The following is a 17,321-nucleotide window of genomic DNA, read 5'->3' on the forward strand; positions in this document are numbered from 1 at the left end:
TTCATGAAGTGACGTCTGCCTCGTAAGATTTCTTCCGCGCAAAATACAAATTGTAGATTTCCGGCACACGTAGCATAGTTTAGTATTTTTCAATGATAGAACATTCTCAGCTTGATAAAAAAAATATGTTCAACAAAATCCACGTGTATTACGAAAGCAGTGTCTAAAAATTCGTCTTTCATGCATGTGATGGCGAGAATTTGTACTCTACGAGAACTGATCGCCACAAACCCATTCTCTCTCACTTTGCACTTCTTCTATTTCCATGACGCTGTACCAAAGTAATAAAGAAATCATTATAAATCGTATTTGATATTAAATAACTTATTTCAACTACATCTACAAATACTAACAATATTTGGGTCTAATTTAACTTGACTTTTTTGTTGATAGTTACGTATAGTGAGATCCCCATATAAAAAAATCTACTAAGAAATTGAATAGAAATGTAATTTTTGACAAAATTTGCAATTGCCAACTTGCTGTTGATAAATTGTATTTGAAAATATCATAATTTCTTTGATCTTTGGGGACTGAAACATCAGAAGAATATATCCTGAAAGACTTTGGGAGATATTCAATCAATAATATAATGCAAATGCTGCGAAAATGCCAAATGCTTCCTATTGTTTAGTTAATATACGTACCATATTCTTGTCTGCTTGAAAGTAGAAGAAATGATAATATGGTTGGATCAGAATAAAGATGCATACAATAGTTTATATATATCGCTTATGCTTGCTGCTTGGAATACTTATTCCCTCTTCCCTGTTTAGGAAAAGATAATTATAATGTTGCAATCAGTTCTACCATTGATTTTTCTCACAAGATAATAAATGTCTTGTTTTTTTTGTAGGCAGATGATTTAAAGATGTCGTTTTTAGATTCTCCAGGACATGTGGGGTTTGAGAGAAGATCCAGCTTCAATGTTGGAGTCCCAGGTGTGCAAGGCACTAGTAGGAGAAGAAGAAGTACAATGGGAAGTGTTTTAATGAACACTGAATCAATCAAAGAAAGACAAGTATGACCAACTGATTTAAATAACTTGACAATCTACAAGATAAGAGTAATATTTCCATCAAAAAATGAACTTGCTGTTTAATCTTTTGAATTTGTTAGTCTTTTGTTCGCCGTCGTGTCTCGTCCGCGGCATTTCCTTGTGAACGCGACATCTAGATATAAACTGAGCTTAATAAAACATAGTATATAGACTAACATTGGAAAGATCTTGGATAAGTTCGAAAATCAGCTTGATTTGATAATGATTTACAGAGTTATAACATATTGCCCTTTACACTAATATTTACTATTGGACCATGTGAACGCGATATATTTAGTGAGTATAAAACAAGCTTAATGAAACTTTTTATATAGACTAACATTTGAAAGATCTCGGACGAGTTTGAAAATCAGCTTGGTTCGACAATAATTTATTGAGTTACTGCCCATTGCACTAATAATTACTATTGGACCTTGTGAACGTGATAACTTTAGTAAATATTAACCTAGCTTAATGACACTTTGTGTGTAGACTAACATTGGAAAGATCTCGGACGAGTGTGAGAATCAGAATGATTCAATGGTAATTTATGGAGTTATTGCCCTTTGCACTAATAATTACTATTGAACGCAGTGAATGTGATAATTTTTGTAAGCTTAATTAAACTTTGTGTATAGACTAACCTTGGACAATCTCGAACAAATTTGAAAATCAGTATGATTCAACATCAATTTACAGGGTTATTGTCCTTTGCACTAATAGCGCCGAAGAAGCAAGCAGTATATTATGTAGGGGTCTGAGGGATTCACCCTCAGGAAAAATTTTCTGCATTCTAATGAATTTTAGTACTGAATTTGCAGATCTCAAAGCATACAGTTTTCCTTCCTGAACTAAACATGCACATGTGTGAAATATAACAGGCAGCCTGCAGGGCTACTGCACTTTGACTTTCTGGCAGCCCAGTTTTTTATTTTTTGACAAGCAGCCCTGGGCTGCCGGGCTGATGTTAGTGTCGACCCCTGCATATATATCATTTTGTATGGGACAGAAAGTAATTTTAGTACCAATGAATACATTTAGAAATACTGTTGAATTACATACAGCAAAAGGCTCGGGATCTAAGAGAAGTGAGGCGATCAAGACTGCTGCCAACCCACAAATATGTGTTAACAATAGTGTCCAATCACTTGAAACTGGACTACACACTGGTTGAGGACTTTGTTCTGGATTATGAGAGAGTAAGTTTAAAGATGCTCCATCGCCGACAGAGCATAAATATTATTCATCATTTGAACAATAATTAGTGTTTAATCATGTATATATATGCCTTATTAACACAAAAAATAACATAAAATAATTTATTTCGCCTTTGGTGCATGTGCAATCAGTACTTCATTCCATATAGGATATAGTACCACAGAATTTTTTCAGGATGCAATTAATTATTTTTCATATTTTTAACATGAAGTAAAATCAGAAGCTCAAACTTTTCAATGGTGGTAATGGTGTAAAGTAAGTAACTTTTGAAACTGAATAAAAATACTAAATCGTCTGTTCCTGTTTTTGATAGTGAAAAAACACCATTTGTCAGTGGTGGAGCATCTTTAGAATTTGTATATCTTATTAATTTTACAAAACATACATTCTGCAGACAGTGTTGTCAGAAAGCAGCTAGTAGTCACTCAAGACACTCACTGTCAATTGAAGCACAACACCTTGGCACCCAGACTGGCCACCAGACCTTCTTAGTTGTTGATAAGACTTAATTAGCTTTCTTAGCAGAGTTCTTTACTAGATTATCTATATCCTAGTTTGAAAAGACTTTCTCAGCAGAGTTTTCACTAGATTATCTATACCCTAGTTTAATTGAAACTAGAATCAACGTGTGGAGAGAAAAATAATCAAGCTAAATTTTAGTGGTTTTTTTGTGTGTCAATATTCTAGAGACTGGTGGCCAATCTACTTGGCACCTATCAATGGCACAATTATCATTGTAATGTTATTAATTTACAGATTTTGGAATACAATTTACTTCCATTCAAATTTAATTGGATAAAATTAAAAATTACATACAAGGCAAACACCAGTACTGCTGACACCAACTATGCTTGTTTGCATTTCAGAACCTCCAAGTATTTGAAAACTTCCTGCAGAAGGGTGGATGTAGAAGTTTGAAATTTTATTATCAAGATGGAGCAACACCAGGCTTAGAAGGTTTAGAGTTTTTAAATGATTAAAACAATGATATCAAAGCTTAATCAGTGCACTGCATCTCTGAAGCTTGTTTGTCAGACTGCAAATGTTTCCGAAGATTTTCTCAAATTGAAAGAGTGTAAGCCAATTGATTCGAAATTTATATGGTTATAGCCAGTGGTATATAGATGTGTCTTATAAAATGTCATGTTTATTTCAATTGAACTATATTAAATATTAAAGGATTAAATATATCTTAAAACTATTTTCAGGTATGTATCACTTTATTGTTGGAAGAAACATTGAAATTGAATATATTAAGAACAAAATTATGTCTCCATGTGTTTAGTTACTGAGTTAAAGGGACAGTTCAGCGAGGCTAATTCTGTTACATAACCACAAAGCAAAATATGACATAAATGTTTTGTTCTACATTCCTTATAAAACATATAACAAGAAATACTGACAAATTCTAAGACATAGTTAAGTATTTTGATTGATAAAGTTGAAATTCCAATCCGTTGATCAATATGATTAAGCAAGTATAACATGTAAGCTGTATCCATACCCAAGCCAAAGTCACTTATGTTAAACAAATGCAATACATAACCACAGAGGAGTTGGTGAAATTATATTTAGACAAAAACATGCACATATTAATGTTAAAACACTACTGTAAAAGCGAGGTGAGTAGTTCTAGACAAAAATTTCTATTTTACACTGGCAAGGGCCATGGTTCGGCATACAAGACGTCCAACCACAATGTGTAATGGTGGACAGCAAGCGAGTTTGAACATTTCACATACATTTCACTACAGTGGGCTTTTCTGGTATAACTCAGTAAAACCAACTAATCTAACTTCCATTTAATGTACTCTTAGACTGAATTGTCTCTTTAAATTAGAAGGAGTAAATCCAAAAAGGTAAAAAACTTTTTTTTTTTTTTAAATATTCCAGAGTGTGGCCGGATTATCCAGGGAACTCCCAAAGGCACAGTGGTTCCTCGGATTTTAGTTACAAGTGGAACAGGAAATGCCCTTCATGGCCAATGTGTGTACTTTCTGCGCACAAAGACAGATTTGGTTCTCACCCAGAATAATATTAGTGAGGTAAATAATGGCTTCCAAATTCTGATTTTAAAATCATAACAAGTTTTACTTAACGAGAAAGAAAATTTTGCAAGTAATTCAACTGATAGTCTGTATTATAAATATTTATCTAGGTCTTTTCTTGCATAGTAGATCCATGGTGTTTCACTATTCTCAAGATTTGCTTATTAAAATATGTATGCATTTAAATTTCTGCATATTGTGTGTTAAACTGCTTTCAGGTGTCTTTGAAAGCAAAACCAGTTACATGAACAAGATGTGTCCCATTAAGCTGTAGTCAGCACAATAATGATATCTAAGAAGAGTAAAACAAACTTGTCAATAATGTATGGAAGCTAATCATTAACTTCTTTCATATATATTTCTATTCAAGACATTAATTAGAATTTTTCAAAATAAAAAGTTTTCTTTTATGATGAAAACTGCAACATCTGCTTGATATCTTACTTCCAGGAGGTAACATTTGGAGTGCTAGACATGTCACAAGAGCCAGGAGTGTTGTCTGCTTTTGAGAATGTCATGTCAAGTATCTTTCAGCCATCTCTGAAACATCTAGAGAACTGGGGAGACCTACTGACCACACCTCAAGGAAGGAAATCAAAGAAGCTTTTCCTTGACAATTTTGATAACTTTTTACAATACCTTAGAAGTAGGTTTCCTGTCTGAACTGGTTAAAATCTTGTCACATTTGTACCAATGCATATGTTTATAGGAACATATTTTAATGGGAATCATTCACGTACCACATGATACCTGGTTTGTGTTGGACTATTGTTCCTATTGGTGATGGAATGTAGCTAAAAGATGGTATCTCACACTAATGTCATTTCAACAGGAAGATTACACAGAGTTACATTCCATCACCACTGGAGATACTAGAACCACACAAACATTATCAGGTATGAATTAGTCCCATAGACTGTCTTGCACTGTGGTGCACTATATCTTATGCTGTTAGATGGGCTGGTCTAGTGCATGATGCATGTTTATTTCACAAGCACCTGGTTAAGAAAGCTTTGTTGTAACATCACAATGGTTATGTGACATTTCATGAATTATGACATCATTAAAAATAGCAAACTGAAATGTCAAATTCTAGAGCAGAAAAAATATTTGTTTTTAGTATTTTCTCGTTCTTGTTTGAATTTAATCCATTTTTTGTGATGGTGTAGGTGCCCAGGCAAATGCTGGTGAGGGAGTACACTTAGTTAAGTGTACCAGTGACAAGATCAACCTGTCCGAGATTTCGACTATCAATCACTGTATTGATGTGGCGGCTAATCCGGAGGTGGTCAGTGACATGGAGGAGCTGGCTATGGCATGGTGTAAACAGATTGAACAGGTATGATAGACCCGTGACTTCATGTTACCTGTCTCAATGTATGTTAATGCTAAACAGATTGAACAGGTATGATAGACCCGTGACTTCATGTTACCTGTCTCAATGTATGTTAATGCTAAACAGATTGAACAAGTATGATAGACCTGTGACTTCATGTTACCTGTCTCAATGTATGTTAATGCTAAACAGATTTAACAGGTACGATAGACCTGTGACTTCATGTTACCTGTCTCAGTGTATGTTAATGCTAAACAGATTGAACAAGTATGATAGACCTGTGACTTCATGTTACCTGTCTAAATGTATGTTAATGCTAAACAGATTGAACAGGTATGATAGACCTGTGACTTCATGTTACCTGTCTCAATGTATGTTAATGCTAAACAGATTGAACAAGTATGATAGACCTGTGACTTCATGTTACCTGTCTAAATGTATGTTAATGCTAAACAGATTGAACAGTATGATAGACTGTGACTTCATGTTACCTGTCTCAATGTATGTTAATGCTAAACAGATTGAAAGTATGATAGACTGTGACTCATGTTACCTGTCTCAATGTATGTTAATGCTAACAGATTGAACAGTATGATAGACCGTGACTTCATGTTACCTGTCTCAATGTATGTTAATGCTAAACAGATTGAACAGTATGATAGACCTGTGACTTCATGTTACCTGTCTCAATGTATGTTAATGCTAAACAGATTGAACAAGTATGATAACCTGTGACTTAAGTTACCTGTCTCAATGTAGTTAATGCTAACAGATTGAAACAGGTATGATAGACCTGTGACTTCATGTTACCTGTCTCAATGTATGTTAATGCTAAACAGATTGAACAGGTATGATAGACCTGTGACTTCATGTTACCCTGTCTCAATGTATGTTAATGCTAAACAGATTGAACAGGTATGATAGACCTGTGACTTCATGTTACCTGTCTCAATGTATGTTAATGCTAAACAGATTGAACAGGTATGATAGACCTGTGACTTCATGTTACCTGTCTCAATGTATGTTAATGCTAAACAGATTGAACAGGTATGATAGACCTGTGACTTCAGTACTGTCTCAATGTGAACATTGAACAGGTATGATAACCTGTGACTTCATGTTACCTGTCTCAATGTATGTTAATGCTAAACAGATTGAACAGGTATGATAGACCTGTGACTTCATGTTACCTGTCTCAATGTATGTTAATGCTAAACAGATTGAACAGGTATGATAGACCTGTGACTTCATGTTACCTGTCTCAATGTATGTTAATGCTAAACAGATTGAACAGGTATGATAGACCTGTGACTTCATGTTACCTGTCTCAATGTATGTTAATGCTAAACAGATTGAACAGGTATGAAAGACCTGTGACTTCATGTTACCTGTCTCAATGTATGTTAATGCTAAACAGATTGAACAGGTATGATAGACCTGTGACTTCATGTTACCTGTCTCAATGTATGTTAATGCTAAACAGATTGAACAGGTATGATAGACCTGTGACTTCATGTTACCTGTCTCAATGTATGTTAATGCTAAACAGATTGAACAGGTATGATAGACCTGTGACTTCATGTTACCTGTCTCAATGTATGTTAATGCTAAACAGATTGAACAGGTATGATAGACCCGTGACTTCATGTTACCTGTCACAATGTATGTTAATGCCAAACAGATTGAACAGGTATGATAGACCTGTGACTTCATGTTACCTGTCACAATGTATGTTAATGCTAAACAGATTGAACAGGTATGATAGACCCGTGACTTCAAGTTACCTGTCTCAATGTATGTTAATGCTAAACAGATTGAACAAGTATGATAGACCTGTGACTTCATGTTACCTGTCACAATGTATGTTAGTGCTAAACAGATTGAACAGGTATGAAAGACCTGTGACTTCATGTTACCTGTCTCAATGTATGTTAATGCTAAACAGATTGAACAGGTATGATAGACCCGTGACTTCATGTTACCTGTCTCAATGTATGTTAATGTTATAATCTGTTACTGTTGTCTATAGACAAGATTTAAGTTACTGCATGGATGTTTTGTCCATCAACCTTAATTGGAACTCATGGCTATTCAACTGAAGAAGCTTTCCTTCAGAAAAAGACTTAGGGCACTTTGATGATGGACTGTTGAACAATACAGCAATATAGTCAAATACAACAATGCTGTGATAATAGTTTCTTTAAGCTACTGTTATGTGTATTAACAGATATTGGCAGAAAGTGATCAGATGAGAAAGGAGGCTGACGACACTGGCCCCCTGGCTGAGCTGGACCACTGGAGACAGCTAATGGCAAGGTTTAATGCACTTTTGGAACAGATCAAGAGTAACAAGTGTCGAATGGTCATCAACATCATCAACATTGCAAGGTCCAAAGTTCTAAAGGTACACTGTATTTAATTTTATAGTGTTTTATCCAATATCTTCAGCATCATACAAATATTTTGGTAGTTGTATATTAAATAGGTCCTGAATAAAACTGATTGTTTTTTTGTTTTTGTTTTTTTTTTTAAATACAACATTTTCTTTAAAAAGTAAAGGTTTTAGGTCAACTGGTTAAAAATTTCTATTATGACTTAAACTCTGAACAGATTTTAATCAATATGGTAATTTCAAACTAAGGTAGTTAATAGAATTATTTCTAATACTAATCTGTATTTTAATTTCCTTTTTACATCAAAAGTCTTGTGACTTTTGATTATGTCCGTGATTAGTTTGTAAAAAAAAAAAAGTTTTACATTTATTGCGCTGAAGATATCAGCCAGAAAAATTACCTTTTTAGAAATACTGAAATTTTTTTGATGACGTCTCTTTGTAGAAATGGAAAGAGTTGGACAAAAAGATAACTGACAGTGCAAATGAAGCCAAAGACAATGTTAAGTTTCTGTATACACTGGAGAAGTACTGTGAGCCACTTTATAGATGTGATCCGGTATGTTTCTGCAGAACTACTTCAAACATAAACTGAAGAGATTGGATTAACTAATTTTAACAAGTTGTCAAATTACTTTTGAAAAAGAAACATTTATCTGATCCCATGCCTTCATGTTTTACAAAGTAGTAACTTTCCTAATTAAAGCATATTTTTTAGAAAATAGAAAATGAAATGTAAGAAGAGGAACGCTAACACAGATAGAAAATACCTACATAATTTTTATTATTATGTTTTAAATGTTGTAGATACTTAAAGTGAATAGTCGGGCAAAGAAAACCAGTCTAAATGCGTTCATTGGCCTTCCAAAAGTTCTCACATATTAATAGGACGGTCAAGTTCTGCTTAGTTTCGCAGTTCTGACCATTAAAGTAAAGAAAAGTTGAAAGCATTGAAATCGAGGCTGCGTGGAAATGTAACCACAGACGTTAGTGAGTCGGGAGGACGTTTTAGAATTCCCATACTTTAAATTAATTTTTTCGTACGCAGACAGATTTTGACGAGGGATTTTATTTTTCTATTTCATAAGAAATAATACTGGATACATTCACACCATTTCACCAACTTTAGTCATCCTTGCCCGACTGTTCACTTTAAATAAATGTATCTAAATACTGGAATAGTAAATATGAAAGATAAGTTTTGTTGTAGCATTCTAGAGGCAATATTATATAGATGCATTTTAAAATGAGACAGAACATTTGTTCTCTTTCTGTTATCTTGAAGTGCATCTGCATAAGTGACACAAAGAATTTTACTTGTTGTTATTTTCTGCAATCAAAGATTTTAACATATCCTTACAATATACACCTAGTCTATTATCAGTGCATTTGAAATATACCTTTGTTAACAGGTATCCATGACTGACTCCCTGCCTGGACTAGTCAATGCTATTCGAATGATCCACAGCATCTCTCGCTACTATAACACATCTGAGAGGATGACTTCTCTTTTCATAAAGGTATTTTAAGAACATTATCGTCTCCTTTTGCAGTAAATTTCAAACATAATGTGAGATTCTTAGTCATTTCATTACTTTCATAAGGTAGCTTTACCCTCCTTTTATAATAAAAGGGCTTCCATTTGCTAATCACATTGTCTCATATCAGAAAATGTTTTACTGAAATCATACTTTATTGGATCTACTATGATATAATTATATTCACATTTTAAGTAGGGGCAAAGAGATAGATACAAATATGCAAGGAACAAATGCTGTACATTGCAATACCCACTGCAGATACTAGTATCTGAGTTAAGGTGTGATGAGTACTAATAAGTTTACCTTAGTACCAGAAAGTTTGAGTACAGAGTACAATAGTCACAAGATGCAAGTTGCCCAGTGCTATGATAATAAATCCTACATGAGTGCTTGTTTGAAATCTCAATTATTTGGTTATTTTATGTAATAGAAAATAATGCATATAAACAAATTGATTTCTCTGCCCATTGAATTAAACAAATTAAAGAAAAAAAGTCTTGATGTGTTTATCCGAACAATAAATTCTATATAGGTGACAAACCAGATGGTGACAGCCTGCAAGAACTACATCACAGATGAGGGTGTAAATCGGATTTGGGATCAGCCCCGACAACCACTTATAGAGAAACTTCAGAACTGTGTCTCCCTCTACAGGAACTACCAGGCGATCTTCCAACGCACCAAGAAAAAAATTGAAGCAACACCTGGCGAGAAGCCATTTGAATTTTCAGAGATGTACATTTTTGGAAAGTTTGAAACTTTTTGCAAACGTTTGGACAAGGTTAGAGTTATATTTAAACTTTAAGCTATTTTGTATTTAGAGCTTGTCAGATGAAAATTGTTGAGAAGCTATGAGGATAAATTTGTAGCTAAAAAAATCAATTTAACAACTCCCATGCAATATTTTTGTGATAATCTTTGTTTTTTTCCCCACAAGACATCTTTCATGCAATGTGAGAGAAAGCAGCAGTAGCAGTATGTAATGTCTATGGGCACTAATGGTCATAAGTGCTTTGATCACACAAAGTAACACAAGTTTACATTTGCCCTATTGAATATTGCATGATAGGTTAATGATTCATCAGAAACAGAAAATAGTTCAAATATATTATTATACCTCACCAATAAATGACAGTTGCTAATTGGTTGATAGACCTCTCGGAGGTATTCCGATAAACAAACAAAATGGAGGGTAGACAACACTTCTGTCTGCCTTTGTCCAAGGAAATTAGTAATATTCTTATGATAAAAGACACAGATAACAAAATTACATGTGATGTTATATTGATATGCGAAATGGAGTTGATTTTCACTGAATTCTTGTATTGATTTTGCTATCATTAAGGATGGAACAAAGCTATACATTTGTTCTTTATATTCAACTTTTAAGCTCATTTTGTTGTTAATTGATAATAAAAATACACTAACACTTATACCTGAATTTGTTTTGTAGATCATCACCTTGCTGAACTCTATCCAAGCTTTTTCAGCTCTGTCTGAGTCCAAGATTGAGGGTATTGAGTCCTACTCGTCAAGATTTCTACAGATTTTTTCAAGCTTGAAGAAAAAGCCATACGACATCCTTGATCATCGAAAATTGGACTTTGACAATGATTTTGATGACTTCAAAAGACAACTTGGAGACCTGGAGGTATATGCTTGTCTTTAATAAAAAGAGGGTAGAATGAGATTTGTAATCGCTTTGGAATGTAAAGTTTTGTTTTCATACTATTTTTAGTGTCCGTTTGATTGTTTAGATTTAAGGTTTTTTTTCTGGTGATTCTGCTTTCAGTCTGGAATTCAAATTTTCATGGAAGGGTCATTCTCCAAGATGACCTCTGCTACCCAAGCTCTTACTCTCCTGTCAAGGTAATGAATGATTTTTGTAATAGTTGGTCATACTTATATTTATACTGATTAACCTGTTCACCTGTCTTAGGTATTATAGATGTTTGACTGGAATTCAACATTATATCTAGCAGCATTTGACAACTGCTAAAACCTTGCACACAAGCAGGTTCAAATATATTTACGGTATTTCTTGATGTCTTGTAGGTTTGAGACTCTCAACCTTCCAAGATTGAAGATAGAGGAGAAATATGCAACTATTATGGTGCAGTATGGAGGAGAAATTGAAGAAATCAGAAAGGTTTGTGGTTTCCTCTCCTAATGATGGAATTTATGCATGTGAGAATAAACACATTTTGAGACTTGTTTATTGATTTTTAGCTGTCTTTTATAATGATATTGTTGGGAAAGAGCTATGAGATTCTGAAAATTTGAGTGATTTAGCATTGACCCAAAACATTTTAATGTGTAATCAGGGTACTGGATTCCAGTATTGAGGTAAGGGCAATGCTGTGTGGTAACACATTGGTTGATAATACTTTTGTATAGATATTAAGAGATGTTGCAAAATTTTATGATCATGAAAGCTTCTTATTGATAACATTAAATTGAATATTGTATCTTCCTCATCATGCAATAAACATTATTTTGAATACATTTTTATTTAATATATAGCTATATATGAAGTACAAAGAGGACCCACCCATCCCAAGAAACATGCCTCCAGTATCAGGCAAGATTACCTGGGCTAGACAGCTGTCAAAACGCATACAGGACCCAATGGACATCTTTGCAGTTAGTACTGTGAGACATACAAAACTATACATTTTGGTGGGAATGGACAATTTCAGTTTCAGGTCCGCAAAGACCTTATGGACATATATAACTGTCAAATTTCCTGTATTAAATTTTGACTACCAAAACTTAACGCTTAAAATCAAATCTCTAAAAAATCTCCAAACTGTATCATATAAAAGACGAAAGTCACAGCTATACACGATTTATTTCACATAGATATATGACGGTCTTATGCATAAAATAATTGGAGACCTAAAAAGGAACATTCACTGGGCTAGTAATTTGAAAAGATCATGCAACATACAACTAAGTTAGGATGGGGGTGAATATTGGAAACAGCTTGTCTGTCTATCTGTCTGTCTTTCTACTGTTTTTCCATGTAAAAAAATTTGCCTGGACATCTCCTAAACTATTTTTTTGCTGAATTTTTCGTTTCCGTGCAGGGGTCTGGAAAAAGTTTTGAAACCACTGGGCACAGGGCTAGGGACAAGAAAAATCTACTTGTCCAAATCATTAATTTACTTGCCAAAAAGTCAAGTATTTAAAATGAATTTCTGCAGTTACTGCATTTTCTTTTACAGGAATTACTTGAATTTCAGTTAATAAATTATTAGATGTACGTATTCCTAATGTCTCTCTTATTCAATTTGTTACACAACTTTGTTCTATTCTTTTCATTTGTGCTGCTAGACAAATCAGGAAAATTCTTTAACAGTTTGTCACAGGCCTACTACTAATCCATACAAAATCCAAGGCGGCATAATTTATTTTTTGTTTTTACTACAAGAATATCTGTTCATTTATTAATTTATTTTTAATCTTGAAACCCTGATGCCCAGTTCTGATGAAGACTTTCTGAGTAACTTTTTCTTTTTTTACCTCGTGTGTCACGTGTAAACCAGTATATCCTGTCGGTCTTACTGGTTGGATTTCGTCATGTTGTTATTTTTATCATCATTTTTTATCTTGAACAGGGTTTAACATCAAATTAACAAACTGTCAGTACCCAAAATGTATGTCATTACCTTCTTTCACTTTGTTGTTATAACTTTATCGGCAGCGCTTTCATTTTTGACGGCATTTTGTTGTTACAGACTCGTAATAGTAACCCGGATAACTATTTAGAAATACTCTGGTTTCATTCATGGGCCAAATGATAAGCATGGCTGTCATCATCGTATGTGATGTAGGCGTTTTCACAGAAAATGGAAGATTTTGCTTCAAATTTTAACATATTTGTTTATCATTAGCATTTACATGTAATATATGAGCAGTAAAAACACCATCCCTGACGAGGGGATGAGTGCTTTTCCGGACCCCTGCAATGTTAACCATGTCACTATACACAGGTTTTGTAAAGTGGCCATAACATTATACTTTTTGGATCAAAATTGGTCAATGTTGTTGTAACATATGGATGTATATAATTTGACACATCACATGCTTCAATAACTGTTTACATGAAAACAATTGAGGAATATTTGGTTGCCATGTTCTAATATAAAGAAGCGGGGGATGGTATTAGTCTTACAAATCTAGTTTTTAATGAGCCTCTTTTTGATTGTTGTTTGAAGTTTGTTTTTAAATATTTTATTAATTCATGTTTAAATATATCTAAAAAAAAAAAAAAAGATGAGAGCAAGTTGTCTGAAGACAGAAGATGCCAAGCGCATAATTCGAAACTACAACCGGATGATGCGAGTACTTCTGGAATATGAAATGCTCTATCATGATGCCTGGAAAAAGTCTGTTACAGTGGCTACCAATTGTGAGTATTATTTTTAATAAAGAAAAATTAGAAAATATAGTTATTGAACCTATTGATAACTATTTTTCATACATTTTTCTAGACACATTTAAGCAAATTTAAGTGTATATATGTGTCATAATGTTCATATTTTCAAATGAACTGTTTCTATTATGAACAAATATAAGTATGTTTTGTTAAGAATGGGATAGATTTGAAATTCATTATGTCAAATGTACCTACAGAATAGATTTTTTTTTTATTTGAAAGCTAATCTTGCTGCCTTATCATTAGGTGATGCTGTTTCTGAAAAAGGGCATTTTGCATTTAATGTGTGTCAGAAAAAGGTCATTCAAGTAAAAATAGTACAAAATTCTTGAATTTCAGTTCTGCAAGCCCCTGTGCTTGTAAGGCATCCTACAAAACAAGGATTGCTGCTAGTGAACTTTGACCCCTACATATTTGAGGTGATAAAGGAGGCAGAGTATATGATGAAGCTAGACTTGGAAATCCCTGAGGCGGCCACTGTTCTAGTTCACTCTAGGGACACCCTCAAGGCGCACAACAACAAACTCCAGGTACTCCTGTGGAAATGTTGCTAGTATTTTTGATAAAAGAAATAAATATGGATGTACATTAACATAACAAACAAAAAAATATCCTGAGAAACTATTCATAAAGATTTTAGTATGGTTATCAGATGCTTTCTGAATTGATCTATATCAATTTATTGTTATGTAAAATTTGTGTATAGTGCGAAACTATATTTTATGATATTTTATAAACCTGATAATAACCATGTGATAAATCTGTGTAAGTGTATCATGCCTTTTGTTATTTGACTTATTTTCATGTTGTTTGTAGCTGCTGCTTGATGAAAACAATAGCTTGAGAGCAGATATTCCACCCATATTTTTCAATCTGCTGAGGCCTTCACTCAAGAAGGTGAGTGATAATCAAATTATCTCCCTTGAGTGTTATCAAGGTCAGTTATCTTGAAATCATAAAAATGAACATTTATGAAAGATATTTAGCAACGAGAACCTGTTTTGTAATGACAATGATTTAAACTTTTTGATCAGGTGGATTTAGCTATACGACCTGGCCTTGTCAATCATACATGGACATCTCTCAGTCTGCCAATCTACTTTGAAATTGTGTCAAATGCTTTGAACGACCTGGGAATAGTTGTGAAACAGGTATGGCATATCCACACAAACATATTTTGTATATGGTATGTTTTATAGTGTTGCAACACCATCATGATTAAAGACATATATACTCCTGATATCTCAATATAAATAAAAAACCTGGCAACCCATCAAATCTGATAACCAACTTTCTGTTGTGTTCAACAATAAAAAAAAAAGTGATTTCTTTGAATATCGATGTCGCATGGAAGTATGTGGCAAGATTTTATGTTATACACTAACAGCATGGTTTCCTAAAGTTATATCATTTAACTTGAAACATTCGTAAGAGCCAAATTAGGATTGCTTATTGTACTTGATTAAAGACACATTTTCATTAGTTATCAGCTTAATGTGAATGCATGATTATTTTTGTTCTAGGTGAATGATATCAAAGTAACAAGAATTGACAGCATGCTTAAAGAGATCAGTGAGACCTTACTTTGTGACCTTCCCGAGCGTTTACCCTGGACTGTTAGCCAGTTTCTGAAAAAGATGGAGGTTTGTGAAATTTAATAGACAAATATGAAATATTTTGAATAATTTGTAATTAGTGCTAACGGGGTACTGACGGACGGTAAACTTCGTAGTGAATTACTTGATCTTCATTATAAACTAAAGGATTATTTTTTTTCATGAGATTAGTAAAAAAAACAACTGATGTTACGTATGAGAGGAGGTTGTCACAAGATTATAAAGAATGTGACTGCACGCGGGACATTTAACCCAGCTACCTGTTTATCGGAACCCAAGCAAAATTACCAACGAAGTCTTAAGTTTTATAGAATAAATCAAATCCGTAGTGAATTAAAAGTACTTTGGTATTTAAGAAGTTGATTGATAAAGAAACAAACAGAGGTAAACTTACCGCGAGTCGGGCCTCACGGCAGCCATTACGTTGTTCTCGAAGTAGCCTAACAGGTTAGCTAACGTTTGTGACGCACATTCCCTACCGTGAATTATGCTAGCGATGACGCAAAAAGTTATCCAGTCTATCCCGGCTGAAACACGGACAGCAGCTCTTGAAAACCGCGTTATCGCATTCAATGCCTGAGATTTCTTTGAAGAAACGTCTGTTGTAAAAACTGCTGGTAGGCCTAATAGAAAGTATGGACACATCCTGCAGTTCTTTTGGATACGGTAATATCCGATGAGTTCAGGATAGATCTAGTTCTTATGAGTACGGTAATACCCGATGAGTTTAGGATAGATCTATCACACAAAGGTCACACATATCACACTATATAAGCCACGCCCACCAACCAATCAACTCGCGTTTAGCATTATATTGTAACCCAGTATGCAATAGTATTGTGCAAGTTGCGCGGCGAGTACATCACTGTCATCGTCATCGGTTTAACAATTCTTGTTACTGCTTTTTATCAGAAAGTACTGAAGGGATCAATTAAATTTCACATGCAGGTTCCCAAGGGCCCTAGTTGTGCATTATGCATTTTTGGACTGATCAGAGAACAAGATGGCAGACAGGCCGCCATTTTGAATTTTGATATTGAAGTTTGTTCCCGCTGTTTCTTAGAAAGTACTGAAGGGATCTTCTCAAATTTCATATGCAGGTTGCCCTAGGGCCCTAGTTGTGCATGATATATTTTGAAACCCATCAGTGTACAAGATGGTCAACAAGATGCTATCTTGAATTTTGATAGTTGAAAGTTCTGAATCGATCTGTCTCAAATTTATCTGTCTCAAATTTATGTAGGATGTAGTCAAATTTTGAAAAAGCAGAGAAAAAATATCTCTTTCCATTGTCAGACATAGATCATTCTTTGGTGGCAGCCAAGATCACTCTTTGATCTCTTGTTTTCATCAATATTTAAATTAGTTTGATTGAACATATGGTGTAACCTACTGATATTTATTTATCTGCGGACTATTTGTTTGGTTTATAGGGATATTGCAAAGACATGGGACAGGAGATCAACAAGATGAGCCATGTAATAGAGGATGCTGTTGCTGAGCTCATCCGGATCTTCCTACACAGAGCCCAAATGGGACAAAGCATTGTAGAAGTGGAACCAAGTGCTGAGGCTGGCAGTATGATTTTTATTTCCTTCTTTCTATCTTACTAAATGTGGTTTAAAAAAAATCAAAAATGCGAATTAAGGTGTTTCTTGATGAATAAAATGCACTTCATCATCATTAGATA

General features: G+C 34.1%; 1 protein-coding gene across 1 annotated transcript in view; it reads left to right on the plus strand.

Moving 5' to 3' along the window:
- LOC138317504 (dynein axonemal heavy chain 8-like) overlaps positions 1 to 17,321 on the plus strand; it is a 91,843-nt gene that overhangs the window by 189 nt on the left and 74,333 nt on the right. The window contains 20 exon segments of the mRNA XM_069259230.1: positions 857 to 1,021; positions 2,104 to 2,238; positions 3,124 to 3,214; positions 4,151 to 4,302; positions 4,756 to 4,951; positions 5,475 to 5,644; positions 7,869 to 8,045; positions 8,479 to 8,592; positions 9,446 to 9,553; positions 10,107 to 10,355; positions 11,028 to 11,225; positions 11,367 to 11,443; positions 11,630 to 11,723; positions 12,098 to 12,217; positions 13,853 to 13,988; positions 14,355 to 14,545; positions 14,832 to 14,912; positions 15,050 to 15,166; positions 15,539 to 15,658; positions 17,065 to 17,209. Coding sequence (XP_069115331.1) covers positions 872 to 1,021; positions 2,104 to 2,238; positions 3,124 to 3,214; positions 4,151 to 4,302; positions 4,756 to 4,951; positions 5,475 to 5,644; positions 7,869 to 8,045; positions 8,479 to 8,592; positions 9,446 to 9,553; positions 10,107 to 10,355; positions 11,028 to 11,225; positions 11,367 to 11,443; positions 11,630 to 11,723; positions 12,098 to 12,217; positions 13,853 to 13,988; positions 14,355 to 14,545; positions 14,832 to 14,912; positions 15,050 to 15,166; positions 15,539 to 15,658; positions 17,065 to 17,209 — 2,821 coding nt within the window. The 5' untranslated portion in view covers positions 857 to 871.

This window comes from Argopecten irradians, chromosome 3 (genome assembly GCF_041381155.1).
Source record: "Argopecten irradians isolate NY chromosome 3, Ai_NY, whole genome shotgun sequence".
Taxonomy (NCBI): Eukaryota; Metazoa; Mollusca; class Bivalvia; order Pectinida; family Pectinidae; genus Argopecten; species Argopecten irradians.